Genomic DNA, 17,112 nt, shown 5'->3' on the forward strand with positions numbered 1-17,112 from the left:
TTAATCAAATGCATATCAAAACTCGCTTGGATATAATTCCCTAATGAAAGATATTGTAATAAGAAAGTTATTACGAAAAATATACAAATGGTGTTGAAAAGGCCATTAAATTCTATATGGACAAAAAACTATACGCATAATTATTATAAAAATGTTTGACAGCGATGAGGAATGCGACGAGGGAAGTGGGCTTAACCTAACATTTTTCTTGTTTGGAAATGTTGATAAATTTGGGCGATTAGATGACGATTTCTTTGATACTGAACTTAAAAACAATTTATCTTTGCTTAATAGGTATGAATGTACCCATACCGTATTAGTTGTTGTTTAATTTTAATATTAAATTATACAGATTTTACAATTTTGGTTATTTGCATGAAGTTTTTCTTACATACTTTGTAGTTATGTATATTTTATTCATTATAATTTATTCATAAAACACATTATTAAATATCGCTTTTAATCTAATGTTTTAAATTTTACCTCTAAAATATTTCAAGTTACTAGTGATTGCTATCAAAAGTGAAAAATGTTTTTTTTGTCAACATTATTGCTGAGACTGTTTTTTTAACCCCTTCCCGTGCCTCGACGTGTCTGGCTTGTGATAAAAATATTGGCTCAAAAATAAATATGATTAGCCAGGCTTGTGAATAGAAGGTGGGACCAAACATAAACATAACGAGTCAGATTCGTCAAACTGAAAAGCCAGTTTTTATTATTACACCGTAATTTTAAATATATACCCATGCATGGAATTTAAAATAGATATACTATATCTGAGGTATTTAAGATTTATTAGCGTCTAATTCTTGGCCTAAGTTTCATAGAGCTAAATGGCACGGGAAGTGGTTAATAAACTATATTTTGATTTGAATCATATGAAAAAGATAATTTTTAATTATTCATAAGTTATTAAACATTATTTATTTCATTGTGTACATTGATCTACATACAAGATGTAAATAATTGAACATGGTGAACACATTTCTAATTTTCCTTCTTGCTATTTTCAAATTATATTATTTCTGTGATAATAAAATATTTGTTTATGTAATGTTTATAATTACATACATAGTATACCAAATACAACATTTATTTTATTTTTTTAACTGAAGAATTTTAGTATTAATTTTTACAATATTATTTCAGAGCACCAGAATTAAAACCAATAATTAAAGATATATTAGAAGACTACCCAAATGATTCACCTAGTGGTGATAATAATGATAACAGTTCTAATGTTTTTGAAACAAATAATGAAGCCACAGGTAAAAATGATTTTAAGCTTTTAAGATATATATGTATATATATTAGAGATGGGTAACTCACTCCGTCGATACATTTTTCGTATTTAGATACATAAAATGGCTTTTAAAGTTCTGAAATCTGTTCAGGCGTTTTTGAGAAAACGTCGATCAAAGGTCTAATTTTGACAAATGCCAAAAAAACGCTACAAAGGGTACCTTGGTATTTAAATAATTCTGATGCCATTTTATAGGTATTTTTGAGAAAATTTGAAATACCAAATTTCAAATCCGTAGCTCATCATTTGGCCGAGATATCAGTGAAAACATGTGAAAGTGGCCCCTTTTTTCAAACTCACTTTTTGTCGGAAATATGAGAGATATCGAAAAACTGTTAACGTCATTCTATTTGTACTGATCTTGTCTATGTTGTTCATAACAAATAATGTGAAAAAATTATTTGTTAGTGCGTGAAAAGGTGAAAATGATTTTTCATTTTCCATTATCTACCAGTGCGGCTTTTTTGACTACTTTTATATTAGCATCATTCGAAAGCCTGTACATTTTTCTTCTATTATTCAAAAATTCATTTAAATCAAAGTGGAACTTTTGGAGAAAAGTTGGAAAAACTTAAGCTAGTACGCGCGCTGCCGGTACAAGAACGCCCATATAATGTAGCTTTGCAAGAGCGACGAGCAAGCATAAGGCTCGGCGCGTCTCGACAAATTATATATATAAGTATGGAAATATTTATTAAAAACCAAAATTTATATCTTGTATATAAGTATATTCATTAGTCATAATAAAAAATCCAACGCGCTGAATAAAACAATAATTATTATTATTGATTATTTTCATTCGTTCTGACTAATAGTGATCCGTTTTTGAGAAAACGTCGATTTACTGTAAAAAATGTGTTTACACACACACACACACACACATACTTTTTCCAAATTTGGTTTCATTCAATTCAGAATGGCTTGAAATGTCGAGAAAACATAAAATTAGCGAATCGGATTCTTTGATGAGAACATAAACTTTTTCTTCGGGAAGTTAATAAGAAACTAACAAGTTTCAATAATGAAACTCTCCAAATATCCATTATCCACATATACGAGAATTCATTATCTACTATACAAGAATTTATATTAGCATAATTAACTTCCCGTAGGTTAAATTATAGTAATCGCAAAAAAATCGAAAATGAAAATTTGTATATATCTTTACGTTTCAAAGGTTTCTGAATATTTTGGCGTACCTTAGAAAAGTGGGTGTATGTGTGTGTGTGTGTGTGTGCGTATACAAATTTTCGTCGACGATTTCGGGAGCACCGATAAACCGATTTGAATAATTTAAAAAACGTTCGATTCGTATCTATAGGGAGACGTGCTGATTAGTTTTTGGCGAAGGCAGATTTAGCCGTTCCGTAGATACGGGGCAAAAAGTGCCAAAAACGGTAACTCAGTTTTTAAGAGAACGGAGCGTCCGATTTTAATAATTCAACAAACATTTTACTTGCATTGACAAGATGAACAACTGATTAAATTTTTGGGAAGGCAGGTCTAGCAGTTTCGGAGATCTAGTAATAAAAGTAAAAAAAATGCCATTTGGCGGTCAAAAATGATCATTAGACATATGCACATCAAATTATCAGATATTTTATGGAGATTTTAATAATGTGTATCAATTTTGGTTGCATTTCTATGGGTTCCATAACGTCGTTTGTCCGATAGACGGCGACGCGGCGCTTACGCGCTTCGATATGTCGTCTCTATCCAGCTAAAGCAGTGCGATTGCTTTGAAAAATAGTTCAAAATTTCCAAAATATTTCAAAATAAAAAAACATTTTTTTGACAAGTTTTTTTCCAAAAATTCAATTTTTTTCAAAATTTAAAAATTCTCTAAAAAAAAAGTTTAAAGAAAAAATTTAATATTTTTTCAAAAAAATAATTTTTGGTACGGAAAGTTCCAGCAATTTGCCTTAAGGCACGATGCCATGCACCCCACTAGTTGTTCTTAGGGTTCCACTGTGGATGTATATATGTATGTACATATATATATACTACCCTTGCAATGAATAGTATATGCGGCAAAATGCCGAATAAGACCGCATACCGAATATTAGGCAACTACTTACATATATTAGAAAATAAAAGAATCATAATCAAAATGCATAAGAGGGAGATTAAAAATTAATTTCTCTGCATTTTTAGGAAGTAGGTTATTTGTTACCAGCTTCGGAGAAAAGGCATTATGAATACATACATATGAGTACATACTGGCACCGATAAATATTTTTGCCGCAATTTTGATCAAATATAACTGAATAGAACTGAAGTTCCCTAGCTTGTCAAACTTCATGGATTGTCATGATAAGATATATCACTAAATCTTAAGAAAAGAGATGGTAGATTGTTTATAGACAAATACCCATCAATTGTGTGTTTATCGATTGATTCCAATTAAAAATAACAAATATGTAACAATAACATATTGTTTGGAGAATATTCAGAAAGGCGTTTTCGATGTGTTAATTTATAATCTCAAAAGTCGGTAAAGTTTACTATATTATATACACAATCAAGAATTAATCTGTTATCATATGTTATCTAAAAATCAAGCTCCATCGCAAGCTCTTTATCGCATAAAACACAAATGAGTGCCACTAACCGCTGCGGCGCCTTCTATTTTAACTATTCGGTATTCGGCCGAATATCAAAAAAGGTGCCGGATACCGAAGAGTATATTCAGTGCAAGCCTAATATATCATTAGATGTATATGTTTCTTGTATATGTATAAAGTTGTCGAATGCCAATTAATCAATATTCAATTACTACTTATTTTTTGCAGATATTGACTTTTCTAATAAGTCACCCACCGCCGAAGATTTTTTTGGCATACAAGAACTGGCAGAAGAATGTAGCGATACACTGGTAATTTTTGTTTGTTTGTAAATTCATTCAATTTTTTGTCATGTTATTGAATTTAATTAGACATTAAAATTTGATATCTATGTTAATATTAAAGTTATTACAAAATATCTTTGAAAACTCTGTGAATGTTCTTTAAGGGTTGTTTATTTTTGTTTATTATTTTTATTGATACTAATGAGTTATATCTATAATAGATATTTAAAACTCTGATGAAACTGATGTTTCATTTTTCATAGAAGTAAACTTTATGTTTTGTAGTTGTTTAATTTGTATATTTTCATCACATTTTTTTGAAATTAGGTTCAAGTTAAAAAGAAATCCGATGATGAAATATGTATGTCCATTGAGGATAAGGAAGGAAATATATTGAATATATATTTGTTTGAAATTGTTAAATTTAACATGAGTTACAGGTTAAAAAGAAATCTGATGATGAGATGTCCATTGAGGATATAGAAGAGAATATATCAGAAAAGACATATATTAACAATATTAATTCAAATATTGGTATTATTTCCGGGCATGATAGAAATGATACTAATCAAGGAAATAGTGCATCAAATGCCAACGATAACATACTTATGCCTCCTCCTGGTCAAAAGAGTTCTGAAGGAAAAGACAATAGGTATTTTAATGATAAATTTATACAAACACACACACACATACGCATATATATATATATATATATATATATATATATATATATATATAGTGAGGTTTTCTCAGATGGTGAAATATTATACTAAAGTTGTTCTTGGGCTGGGCGTTCATCCATTAATTGAAACTATTATATTGAAGTAAATTGTTTTATTGTCAAATGTTTTGGGTCCTGATTTGCTATCTTCAGTGCTACATTAAAGGTTTTCATTAAAAGTTAAAAATACAATAAAAATAGGAAGATATAAATAAAAATATGTGAATTAACTTAATAAATCGAAACAATATGGTAAAAAATTTGATTTTAAGACTAAAATATGTTGTTGTATATAAAGGTAAGACACATATAAAATAATTGAAAATTATGCAATAACTCACCATACAAATAATTTGAAGAATGAACGTAAAACACGGAAAATATAATGCATTAATTACTATACAATTGTCAAAGTACGAATTTTAAAAACTTATTAAATTAAAATAAATATTAAATTAAAATAAAATAAATGAAAAGGTTTTTTAAAAAAAAGAACTCTTCTCTTCGAGACATGTTCTATATTTGGAAAAAAATTCACTAGTTGAATTGTGTTTCTATGTAAAGATAAGGAAACTCGAAGAGCTGTTTCGTTATTGGTTGAAAGACTGAGATAGAAAAGTTTTAGTGGCGCTTTGGCCGGCGGTAAAATTACAAAGTTAGGATACGGAAAATATAGCTTTTGGATTTAAGCTGTAATCAGTAGGCAAACATTTTTTGTAATAAATTTTATTTTATTTTAATTTAATGATTTTTAAAATTCGTGCTTTGAAAAATGTATAGTAATTGGTGCATTATATTTTCCGTGTTTTTTGTTTTTTTTTTAAATTATTTGTATGGTGAGTTATTGCATATTTTTCAATTATTTCAGTTGTGTCTTACCTTTATATACAACATATTTTAGTCTAGTAATAAATTTTTTTGCCATATCATTTAGATTTATTAAGTTAATTCACATTTTTTATTTATATCTTTGTATTTTTATTATATTTTTAACTTTTAACTCTGTAATCCTTTAATGTAGCACTGATGATGGGTCAAATCAGGACCCGAAACGTTTGACAATAAAACATTTTACTTCAATAAAATAGTTTCAATTAATGCATGAACGCCCAAGAACAACTTATTATATATATATATATATATATATATATATATATATATATATATATATATATATATATATGATATGCAGTGGCGTCGGAAGCAAATTTTTGATGGGTGGGCTCGTTTTATTTTTGATAGGTTCTTTTTTTTTTAGACCTGTTAGGTCATATCACTTTTTGAGATTGATGGGCGGGCTCAAGCCCACACAGTTCCGACACCACTGTATATATATATATATATATATATATATATATATATATATAACAGTGGTGTCGGTAACTCGAAGAACGAATCACAAATGTTTATATGTTTATCTATAAATAAGCGAAAACATAAACTGCTCCTTCGGAATGTTAAAAAACACACTAACAAACAACAGCAAGCTATTAGTAATTAGTAAACGTATAGACAACGTATTTATATTTCAATATACAATCGCATAAATACGAGCACTATAAATAAGTATTTACAATTTAGCTTTTTTCGCGGATTGTTTTCATTTGGAAACATATCTCAATAAGTTTAATTTCTAAGTTAAACGTATCTTTGTTCTTAAGCCGGCTGCAGACGATACTGTATAATTGCGCAACCAGTGATTTGCGCATATCAAACATGTCAACTGAAAAATGTCAAGACAGAACCTAAAAATATATCTTTTTTATTAATTTATGTATTCACAGCATCGGAAGATAATTAAAAAAGTTCATATGGCTAATTTAAATACTTAAATGTTAATAACTTCATAAATTTGAATTATGTATTTCCTACAAAGTAAAACACAAACGAAACATGTGCTGCACCGTGTCAACAGAATGAATTTGCCGACTTGAATGATTGTACATCTCACACACGCTATAGAATACTTGTGCAAGTCATTGTTTGCGCAAATAGAGTTACGTTGTGGCCGGATTTAGGGGAAGATGGATCGGAAATTAGTTAGGTATTAAATTTAAAAAGTATGTTTTATTTCTTGCAAAATAAAAACAAAACGAATATTCTTGAAAAAAAAAACAAAATTCTAAGTCAGTCATATCTAGTTAGCCATCTGCGTTTTCATTGCCTTCAGTTCCTTCTACCTATTTGTGACAAATGCGTCTAATGTTGTTTGCCTTTTACTTTCCGTTGTTTTCTTAAATGTTCCTTATAAACGGATAAAGCATCTCTTACTTTCCAGCTCTTGTCAAAATTCGAATAATTTGCAAAGAATTGATCTATTATTTCAGTTATGATAGACAAACTTCTTTTTCCAAACGCCATTGAAAGTTCTTTTGTTTTCAACATTTTTGTTAATTCCTTGAGCTCATCATTAGAAAGACTGCGCAGCTTCTTGAATTAATTCCTCAACATATTACACATTTACCTCTTGAAAACCTGGGTTGAAATTAAAGAGCGCTAAACCGAAACAGCGTTAAGCGTGGTATTACTGTATTAGTCCTACATAATAATTTATTTTCATATATTTAGTTTGGCTGATGATGATACCATGAACAATTCTGACAGCAAGAAAAAATTAGAAACACCACTTGCTGCTATGCTACCTTCGAAATATGCAGGTGTTGATGTAACGGAACTGTTCCCAGATTTTAGGTCTGATAAAGTAAGTATTTAGTAGTATAGAAAGTATTCATAGATACTGCTATAACGAAATCATATTTTGTTCTAATTTTGCTTATCATTCTAGGTTTTACGCTTCTCCAGATTATTTGGCTTAGGAAAACCAAGCAGTTTGCCTCATATTTGGCGCAATGTACGAAGGAAACGTAAAAAACGAAAGTATAGAATAACTGATGAGCCTATATCATTAAATGAAGGAATTCAAAACGAACACAAGTGGAAATTGTCATTTGCGCCGCCACCGACTGACCCAGAATTACTAGCCAGCGATGATGAGGTAAATAATTTTTTCTTTCGATATCTTATTTAAATTGTTTCTTGAGTTTTAATTATTTTCAGGATCATCTCTTGAAAGAGGTATCTGATGAAGCAACTATAAACAATGATGAGCAAGGTGATCAGAATGATTTAGGACCAAAAGCTGCTGACTGGCGCTTTGGCCCTGCTCAGTTGTGGTATGATATGTTAGAAGTTCCGGAATCAGGAGAAGGCTTTGACTATGGATTCAAGCTCAAAGAAAAAGAGCAACCCCAAACTGTAAATATTTGAAATCGCATACATTTATATATTCATAATTATTAGTGATGTGCCAAGTCGAATCAAGTGATTCGAATCATTCGAATCAAGCCTTTAACGACTTGATTTGAATCAGATTTTACTTGATTCGAATCAACTCGTATCAAGCCGCGAAATATTTACTGTGATAAAATATGTATTAACACAAATTTTTCATAAATATAAAATTTTTCATAAATATAAATATAAAAAAAATGTTTTAATTTAATTCAATATTATAATAATATAAAAAATAAATATCATAAATATAAAAAATAAATAATGAATTAAATCATGCGAGCCACCCGACTTTAATATGCTTAAATGTATCAGCCGACTCCAATCGTCTTTATATGACTTTAACCGCATTCATCGACTAACTATATCATCCGACTTCATATGACTCAAACCGAATCAAGCGGCGATATGAGTTGTTTCGACTTCAATTCGGATTCGAATCATTCCGACTTCAAGCCGTTCGAGCGATATGAGTTCAAGCGATATGAGTTAACCGTATGGGCGATATCAAGCGACTTTGAAACAAATACAATGCGTCGTCGTTCTTGCGTGTTTATTTTTTTTACGGAGCGCTGAGAGCGATTTTGTTCGTGAAATATCAATACCCAATTTTGATAATAATTAAGTGTTTTAGATTTTAAATGTTATCAGAATAAACCACTCGAAATTATGAAACGAGTTTCGGGAATCTTTCAATATAATTCTCTTTTGAAACAAGTACTAAACACCAGAAAGTCAGTAAATAATATGTTAACTTCTGATTATGTAAGTAATGGCAAATTCACATTAATGAAATTAAGTTTCAGCTCTCAGTTTAGATGCGATCCTTTACTGATTACATCGTAAAATAAACAATCGACCCATGATTCCAAATATTATTTTATATGCTTTAGTGATGCACAATTGTTTGGTAATCTATTATTGTAAATTAATTTGAAGATATGTTTCAGCCGTCCTCAAAATTATATCATTTTTAATAATTTTCAGAATATATAAATATATATTTTAATAATTTTCAGAATATATAAATTTTGATAGTAATTTATGTTTACAATTTCTACTTTGTCGGTTACATTGGTTAAACTGACAATTTTGATTATAAATTTGGATTACTTTTACTAAATTAATACATCCATGACTTTTTTTTGGTCAATATATATACTTGATTCGAGTTGATTCGAATCAGGTTTTTTTCTGATTCGAATCATTCGAATCGGGAATTTTTCGAGTCGGCACATCACTAATAATTATATAATATTTAAGTAATCAACAAGTCATACCCAGTTAAAAGAAACTATTGAATCTTAATCTTTATAAACTTTTTGAAACACCAACGTAATAAAAAACCTCTTTATTTTTAAATGTAACTGATAGTTTTGCATTATATGTTCTACTTCCTTTTGAGTAAACTAGAGTTAAAGTATTATTCACTTTTAATTAAATAATATTGAATGAGAATAGTTAGTCATTATTTTTCTTTCAGGACGTTAATGAAGATAATGCTGATTCAACTATACCCGATGATGCATTTTTGATGGTGTCACAATTACGATGGGAGGATGATGTAGTATGGGATGGAAATGATATTAAGCACAAGGTAAAATAATAATATATAACGTTTTTCATTTTTGAAGACTATCTATTAAATTCTTTCATCAATTTTTATAATCTGTTTTCAATCTTTTTTTCTATGTTTTGTGTTTTCTTGTATTTAATTACATTTACAAAATTATATAGTTATTACATATAGTATCTAATATTTATCAAAAACCACTTAAAATAGGTCTTACAAAAGTTGAACTCCAAATCTAATGCTGCAGGATGGTTGCCGAGTAGTTGCAGTAGAACAGCTGGTGCTTTCAGTCAGCCTGGAGCAGCTAAAGGAATTCAGAATGTACAAAGGCCAGGAATTCTTGCCAATGCTTCTGTCAAGCAAAATAAGACGCCAATGTAAATTAATAATATTTACATCATGCATTCTGTAATGTTATGACTATTCCATAAAATATAATAAATATTATATATTATATTTTGTAGAGTAGTTTACATTTTAATATTGGTTTATAATGTTCTATGGAATATATATATATATATATATATATATATATATATATATGCGTGTTTGTATGTGTATTATAATCATCATAACTTATTTTCAGAATTCCACCAAAATCCAAAGAAGAAGTTGATGATACTTGGTACAGTATATTTCCTGTCGAAAATGAGGAACTTGTATATGGAAAATGGGAAGATGATGTAATATGGGACGCACAGGCTATGAATAAGATACCTAAACCTAAAATACTTACTCTTGATCCAAACGATGAGAATATCATTTTAGGAATTCCTGATGATATTGATCCTAGCAAAATTCAGCAAGGTACAATCAATCTTATTATTCATATATACTGGTTATTATATTTTATTATTATAATAAACTCTCAGGAATGTATTTTAGTTTTCAAACACTTTTCTAAAGTTTAGAATATAGAATATATTCTTTTCTTAAATAATAACCCACTTTTGGTATTTCATTGTTAATAAATCTAATAAGCTTATTTCCCGTTAAAACGATTAATTTTTCATAAAATATTTATAGTTAAGTTATGTGTAGTTAGTTAAGAAGTTATTTAATATGGTTCATATAGACACTGGACCAGCTCCAAAGGTGAAGATTCCTCATCCTCATGTCAAAAAGTCTAAAATCCTTCTCGGGAAAGCCGGTGTGATCAACGTGCTTCAAGAAGATGCTCCACCGCCACCACCGAAATCGCCTGATAGAGATCCTTTCAATATTTCTAATGATGTGTAAGTGTTTTTTTGTATTAAAAAAAAAAGAATAATTATTGAACAATGTTTAAAAAATATAATTTAGGTATTACATGCCGAGATCATTAGAATCGTCAATGCGACTTAAGGTCGGAGGCGGAAATTTAATCCAACATTCTACACCTGTTGTTGAATTGAGAGCGCCATTTATACAGGTTTGTGTTTTTTAATCAAAATTATTTTTTATTTATATTTTTAGTATGAAACTTATTGATGTACCCACAGTGCTGGCTTGTCTGTCACATTCGTTCATATACAACACCAATTTAAGGCTACTCATTCAAAAAAGGTTGAAAATCACACATTCTTAATTTATAATAAACGGTCCCATAGAACAATCGACAAAAATGAATGTTATCGGGGAAAAAACAATCAATTTTTTGACTAAGTATGATTGAGAATGAACAAAATATGGTAATATTTGTTAGAAATATTTAAGAATCCTTGAGTGAATAAACAATAAATTAGATTAGAATGGATGTAAAGAACTTTGCTTCTTTGTTTGACTGTATTTTTGAGTTTGATTACTTGAAAATAAATGTTTTTTTTTTCTTTGTTTGTTTTTCAAGTACTTATGAATATTTTGTCCTCAAAATTGATACATTAGGTATGTGAGCTAAAATTTGATTTTTTATTGACGTTTACTCAAAACCGGCTTTTTATGACTATATGATTCATGGGTCTAAGGAAATATTTTACTTATCAAATATTCATCCATTCGGAATAATGTGTTGTGTGAAGATTTCAAATTTCTATCCAAACAATTTTAATATTTGCTAAATTTAATTCTTTTTGATTAAGTCCTTTATTTACACGGATCATGAAGTTTTGCAGCTTTTCTTAAGTCAAAATGTCACTTTAATTTAAAGAAGCATTAGAATGTATAATAAACTGGCATTGTCTAGATGGGCAATTAGGCAATTATATGAACCGATCAGTGCTCATGATCACTTTGTTTCTTTTATGCTAATTCCAGTGGTTCATGTATAGTTTTGATTAGTTTTAATGAACAGTATCATAACAGCTACATTGATTTTATAGAATGCTTGTAAGCTTCAGTAATTTATTTATTGTTATGAATCTCCAATTTATGTATATGTAATTATTATTATTAGACTCATATGGGGCCTATAAAGCTGCGGAACTTCCACAGACCACCTTTGAAGAAATTTTCTCATGGGCCATTGGCGACTCCGTCCGCTGTGCCTGTAAATCCCTTATTGAAGCATATCAAGAAGAAGGCAAAACAACGAGAGCAGGAGCGTATGGCATCAGGCGGAGGCGATGTTTTTTTCATGAGGACGCCCGAAGATCTATCTGGAAAAGATGGAGAATTGGTGCTCATTGAATTTTGTGAGGAACATCCTCCACTTATGAATCAGGTATTTAAATATAAAATATTTATCAGTAGTATTTTGATGGGTTGGATAAATTATTTAAATGTATAATGTATAATAATGTATTTGCTTTTAGGTCAAAAATTTAGTGCATGTCAAGACTTGAATTGATTTTTAGCTTGCTCATTGTTTATATGTATGTTGTAGCTCATAAGCATATTTTATAATAAAACTAGCTGTAAGTGGAATTCTGTCTTAAGGCAATTAAGGCATCGTGCCTTAAGGCAAATTTCTGGAACTTCCCGTACCAAAAATTATTATTTTTTTAAAAACGATTAACATTTTTGAAAAAAATTTACTTCGAAAAAATAAGATTTTTGACAAACAATTAGACAAAAAATTACTTTTTTTTTAAAAAAAATTTTTTTCATTTTTTTAAATGTTTTCTTTATTTTGACATATTTTGAAAGATCTAAACTTTTTTTCAAAGCAATCGTACTGCTTTAACTGCATAAAGACGAAATATCAAACCGCGTAAGCGCCGCGTCGACGTCTAACGCGTAGATATTGGTACGGAACCCATAGGAATGTAAACCAAAATTATACTTATTGTTAAAATCTCTATAAAATATCTGATAATTTGATGTGCATATGTCTAATGATCATTTTTGACCGCCAAATGGCATTTTTTTTTACTTTTTTCATTAGATCTCCGAAACCGCTAGACCTGCCTTTATGAAAATTTGATCGGTTTTTCACCTTGTCAATACAAGTAAAATGTTTTTTGAATTATTAAAATCGGACGCTCCGTTCTCTTAAAAACTGAGTTACCGTTTTCGGCACTTTTTGACCCGTATCTTCGGAACGGCTAGACCTGACTTCGCCAAAAACTAATCAGCACGTTTCCTTATCAATACGAATCGAATGTTTTTTGAATTATTCAAATCGGTTGATCGGTGTTCCCGAAATCGTCGACGAAAATTTGTATCCGCACATACACACACACACACACACACACACACATACATCAATTTTTTCTAAGGTATGCCAAAATATTCAGAAACCTTTGAAACGTCGAGAAATGCAAAAATTTTCATTTTCGATTTTTTTGCGATTACTATAACTTGCCCTACGGGAAGTTAAAAAAGAACCAACATATTACTCAATAAGTTCTCGTCATTGTTTAGTACTTCATTCAAGTATATTCAACCTGTTTGTGCCAACATTTTATGGCACTCTGTTCTGCATGGAACTAACAAAATGCATGAATCAAAAATATCTTTGTAATAGCGTGAACAAGATCTTGTTTGTTCATAGTAAATAAAAATTCAAATGGTTGCAATGGTTATAGACAAGGGCGTAGCTACCGGCGTGAAAACTTATTTTTTATGAAGGCAACAAATTATTCCAAAAGTTCAATCCCAAAAATATATATAAATAATCAGATATTTAAAACCTTTGTACATTAAAAAATTGTGGAAAGTTTCACGATTTTGCGTGTCATTTTTGCTCAGGGGATATGTTCTGCCGAAGCTTTGTACAAACTAATGCTTTTTCTTTTTCAAAAAAAATGAACGTGAGTGTTTGTTTCAATGCTTGATTGATTTTTCGAAGGACCATAGATTTGTTATAAAACACTTTAATTGTATATTAATTATGTTTTTATTTTTAATATAACTACAAATTGTATTTGTATTTACAATGTTTTCAAAGTTTTTAATAATATCTTATATATAAAAATGGATCGCAAAATGTGTTGGTAAGCGCACAACTCAACAACGCCTGAACCAATTTGGCCAATTCTTTTTTTAAAATGTTCGTTGATGTCCAAGGATGGTTCTTACGACAAGAAAAAATCGAATAATTGCCGGGAAATCCTAATAAAAGCAGCTCTTTTCTTTTTTACATACAAACGTTTTCTAACTAAAACGTAGAATCACTTAACGTTTTATATATTATTTTATTCGTAATTTTAATCTGCATCTTTCGTCCGAACAAAGTTTTTTTTATATCTTTTACGGTTTGGATTGTAGAGAGCAATTTGTGTGAATATTCAATAGTTCACAGTTCAAACTATTCGACATTTCTTTAAAGAAAACAAAGTATTATATATCGTTAGAAAGGTCTCAAAATTCTTAGATCTTTTCCCATATTTCGCAACTTCGAAATCCTAACGGTGTGGCCTACAGGCGAGTTGCAGTAGTTAAATTCAAGGAAAATTAGAAAATCCCGAGAAAATTATATGAACACACACTTAACGATTTATATATCATTTTATTCGTAATTTTTATTCTGCATCTTTTATCCAAATAGAATGTTTTCGTTTCTTTTACGGTTTAGTCTGTAGTATGGAATTTGTGTGAATATCCAATTGTTCAAATGCAAAGAACGGTTAGGTTAGATCAATAAGCCATACTGTTCGATATTTATCTAAAAAAAACATATAAATTGTTAGATGGAACTCCAAGTCACAAGGACAGACAATGAACTTATTTTATTTATTTATATACTTATTTATTTATTTATTCATTTATTATACGCCAATAGGCTATATACAGTCCGTTTGATATATGGTATATGTTGTGATGTAGCTGATTTGGTTTTTATTGTATAATTGAAATTCAAGTGTAGAAATTGTACTTACATTTCGGTATAGATTGTAGTGCAAAAACATTGATGATTAGTTTTAACTAAACGGTAAATACCAGTATTTTAAAAAATTTAAGTTTTTAGGCATGGGTACAGGACAAAGTCTGTCGGGTCAGTTAGTTATAAATACAAATACAATTTCTAGTTAATTTAAAATAAATACATTACAAATCATTGGCCCTTCAAAAAATTCAATAAAACCAAACAAACAGTGAGGAATGTAAAACTAGAATTTTAGAGAGTTATAATTTTTTATTAGTAGAAACTACTCATATATTTTTATTAGCTGCTCATTTCACTTATATACCACATTTGCAAGCAGTTGTTTATTTTTATACTAAACCTATTATACTAGACGTATTTTTTGTGGCAAAACAACGTTTGCTAGTTATAATATTGCGAAAGCGACTTTCCAAAAAAAAACAATTTTTGATGGTTTCAAATAAATTTTTACTGAAATTTTTTTTGTCCTATCAAAAATTTTGATATTTTTTGCAAATTATTTACACAACGGTCTTTAGAGAAATATAGTAAAATAAAAGCTTATAAAATGAAATTTTTTCAGGGTCAAATGGGTCGGCTAACGGTATACGTTTAATATTATTCAAAATAAACAATAAAAAAAACTATTTTATTAATAAATTAATTAGTTTGAGAAGTTCAGCCTGTCATAATACAATAAAATTATAGATGTTTTTCCAATTCAAAGTTCAAAACGGGTCATTCGACCCGCCTTTGTGTAAAAGACTGTTAATTAGTAGTAAAAGACTGTCTTTACGCAGTTCGATATAGGTCTTTGGTATTTGTTGAAAACATATTCACCACAGATGTAACAAAAACTGTCTGGATTATGCACTTGAAGTTTTAGAGGCGAAGCCCTAGACAATATTAGAATATGATGTATTCATATAAACGTTTCTCTCTCCCGATTTTTACGTTTAGAAGGGAAAATTAAAGGGTCCTACACTCAGACGTGTGGGCGCTGCTTTTGGCATTCAAATTAATGGCGCAAAATGTTAAATGAAATTTAATATGAACATAAAAGTTACTCAATACCAAATGGGCCGCTATGTTAGTTGTAATGAAGCAATTTGGCGAATATTTTCTTTTCCAATTCATGAGAGACACCCTTCTGTTATTCACTTAGCTGTGCATTTAGAAAATGGGCAATGGGTGTACTTCACAGCAGTGAACGCAGATCGAAGAGCTGCTCAGCCACCATCTACTACATTAACAAGTTGTTTTGAGACATGTCAAAACGATAATTTGCACAAACACTGCTATATTATGAAATGCCAAAATATTATACTTGGAATCAAGAAGATTTATGCGACGGAAACAAAAAAAAAACAGTACCAGGATACACAGATGTATATTCCACCGATGCGATTGATCGAATTTATTCAGTACATCATGGTGAATGTTTTTATTTACGACTGCTATAAGTCAATGTACGTGGCCCAACATCATTTCAACATTTACAAACTATTGATGGTGAATTGTGTGGATCCTACAGAGAAGCCCGACAACGTTTACAATTGCTAGAAAATGACGCTCATTGGGATCAAACTCTCAGCGATGCTGTAATATCTTCACACTCATCAAATACGAACATTGTTTTCTATAATCATATCCACATGCTTTCCATCAAACCCAATTGATTTGTGGATCAAGTACAAAGATTATATGTGTGATGATATATTGTGTGAAATACAGAATAGAATGGGAACGAAGCATTGATTTCAATTGAACACATGTGCTTGATGATGTCAAACAAAGTATTAATTCACTTCGGCCTGGCCGCGCCCAATCGTCCAATGCATGATGCTTTTAACCAAGAATTGCACAAAACTGTATGATCTCAACAATTTGAAAGAATTAACCGAAAAAAATCTTCCACTGTTGAATGAATAACAGAGGTATGCATTTGATATTCTTATGAAAGTAACAAATGATGGAACTGGGGGGATTTACTTCTTATATGCGCCTGGTGGTACAGGAAAAACTTTTTTGATTTTATTAATATTAGCAACAATTCGCTCACAAAACAAAATTGCACTTGCACTCGCTTTATCGGAAATCGAAATCGCAGCAACTTTGCTCGAAGGTGTTCGAACAGCCTATTCAGCACTAA

At 29.8% G+C, this 17,112-nt stretch overlaps 1 protein-coding gene across 1 annotated transcript in view; it reads left to right on the forward strand.

Annotated features, from left to right (window-relative positions):
* Positions 1 to 17,112, forward strand: part of LOC113376745 (transcription initiation factor TFIID subunit 1) — a gene marked incomplete at its 3' end in the record, with an annotated part of 40,658 nt that continues 23,546 nt past the window's right edge. Inside the window, 13 exon segments of the mRNA XM_026616784.1 lie at positions 1 to 294; positions 1,150 to 1,268; positions 4,096 to 4,178; positions 4,592 to 4,803; positions 7,441 to 7,573; positions 7,658 to 7,867; positions 7,930 to 8,127; positions 9,647 to 9,760; positions 9,947 to 10,113; positions 10,323 to 10,543; positions 10,812 to 10,971; positions 11,039 to 11,147; positions 12,108 to 12,374. Coding sequence (XP_026472569.1) covers positions 152 to 294; positions 1,150 to 1,268; positions 4,096 to 4,178; positions 4,592 to 4,803; positions 7,441 to 7,573; positions 7,658 to 7,867; positions 7,930 to 8,127; positions 9,647 to 9,760; positions 9,947 to 10,113; positions 10,323 to 10,543; positions 10,812 to 10,971; positions 11,039 to 11,147; positions 12,108 to 12,374 — 2,136 coding nt within the window.

Source organism: Ctenocephalides felis, unplaced genomic scaffold (assembly GCF_003426905.1).
Source record: "Ctenocephalides felis isolate EL2017-DRISC unplaced genomic scaffold, ASM342690v1 CF-g0.4_SCAFFOLD_01886, whole genome shotgun sequence".
Taxonomy (NCBI): Eukaryota; Metazoa; Arthropoda; class Insecta; order Siphonaptera; family Pulicidae; genus Ctenocephalides; species Ctenocephalides felis.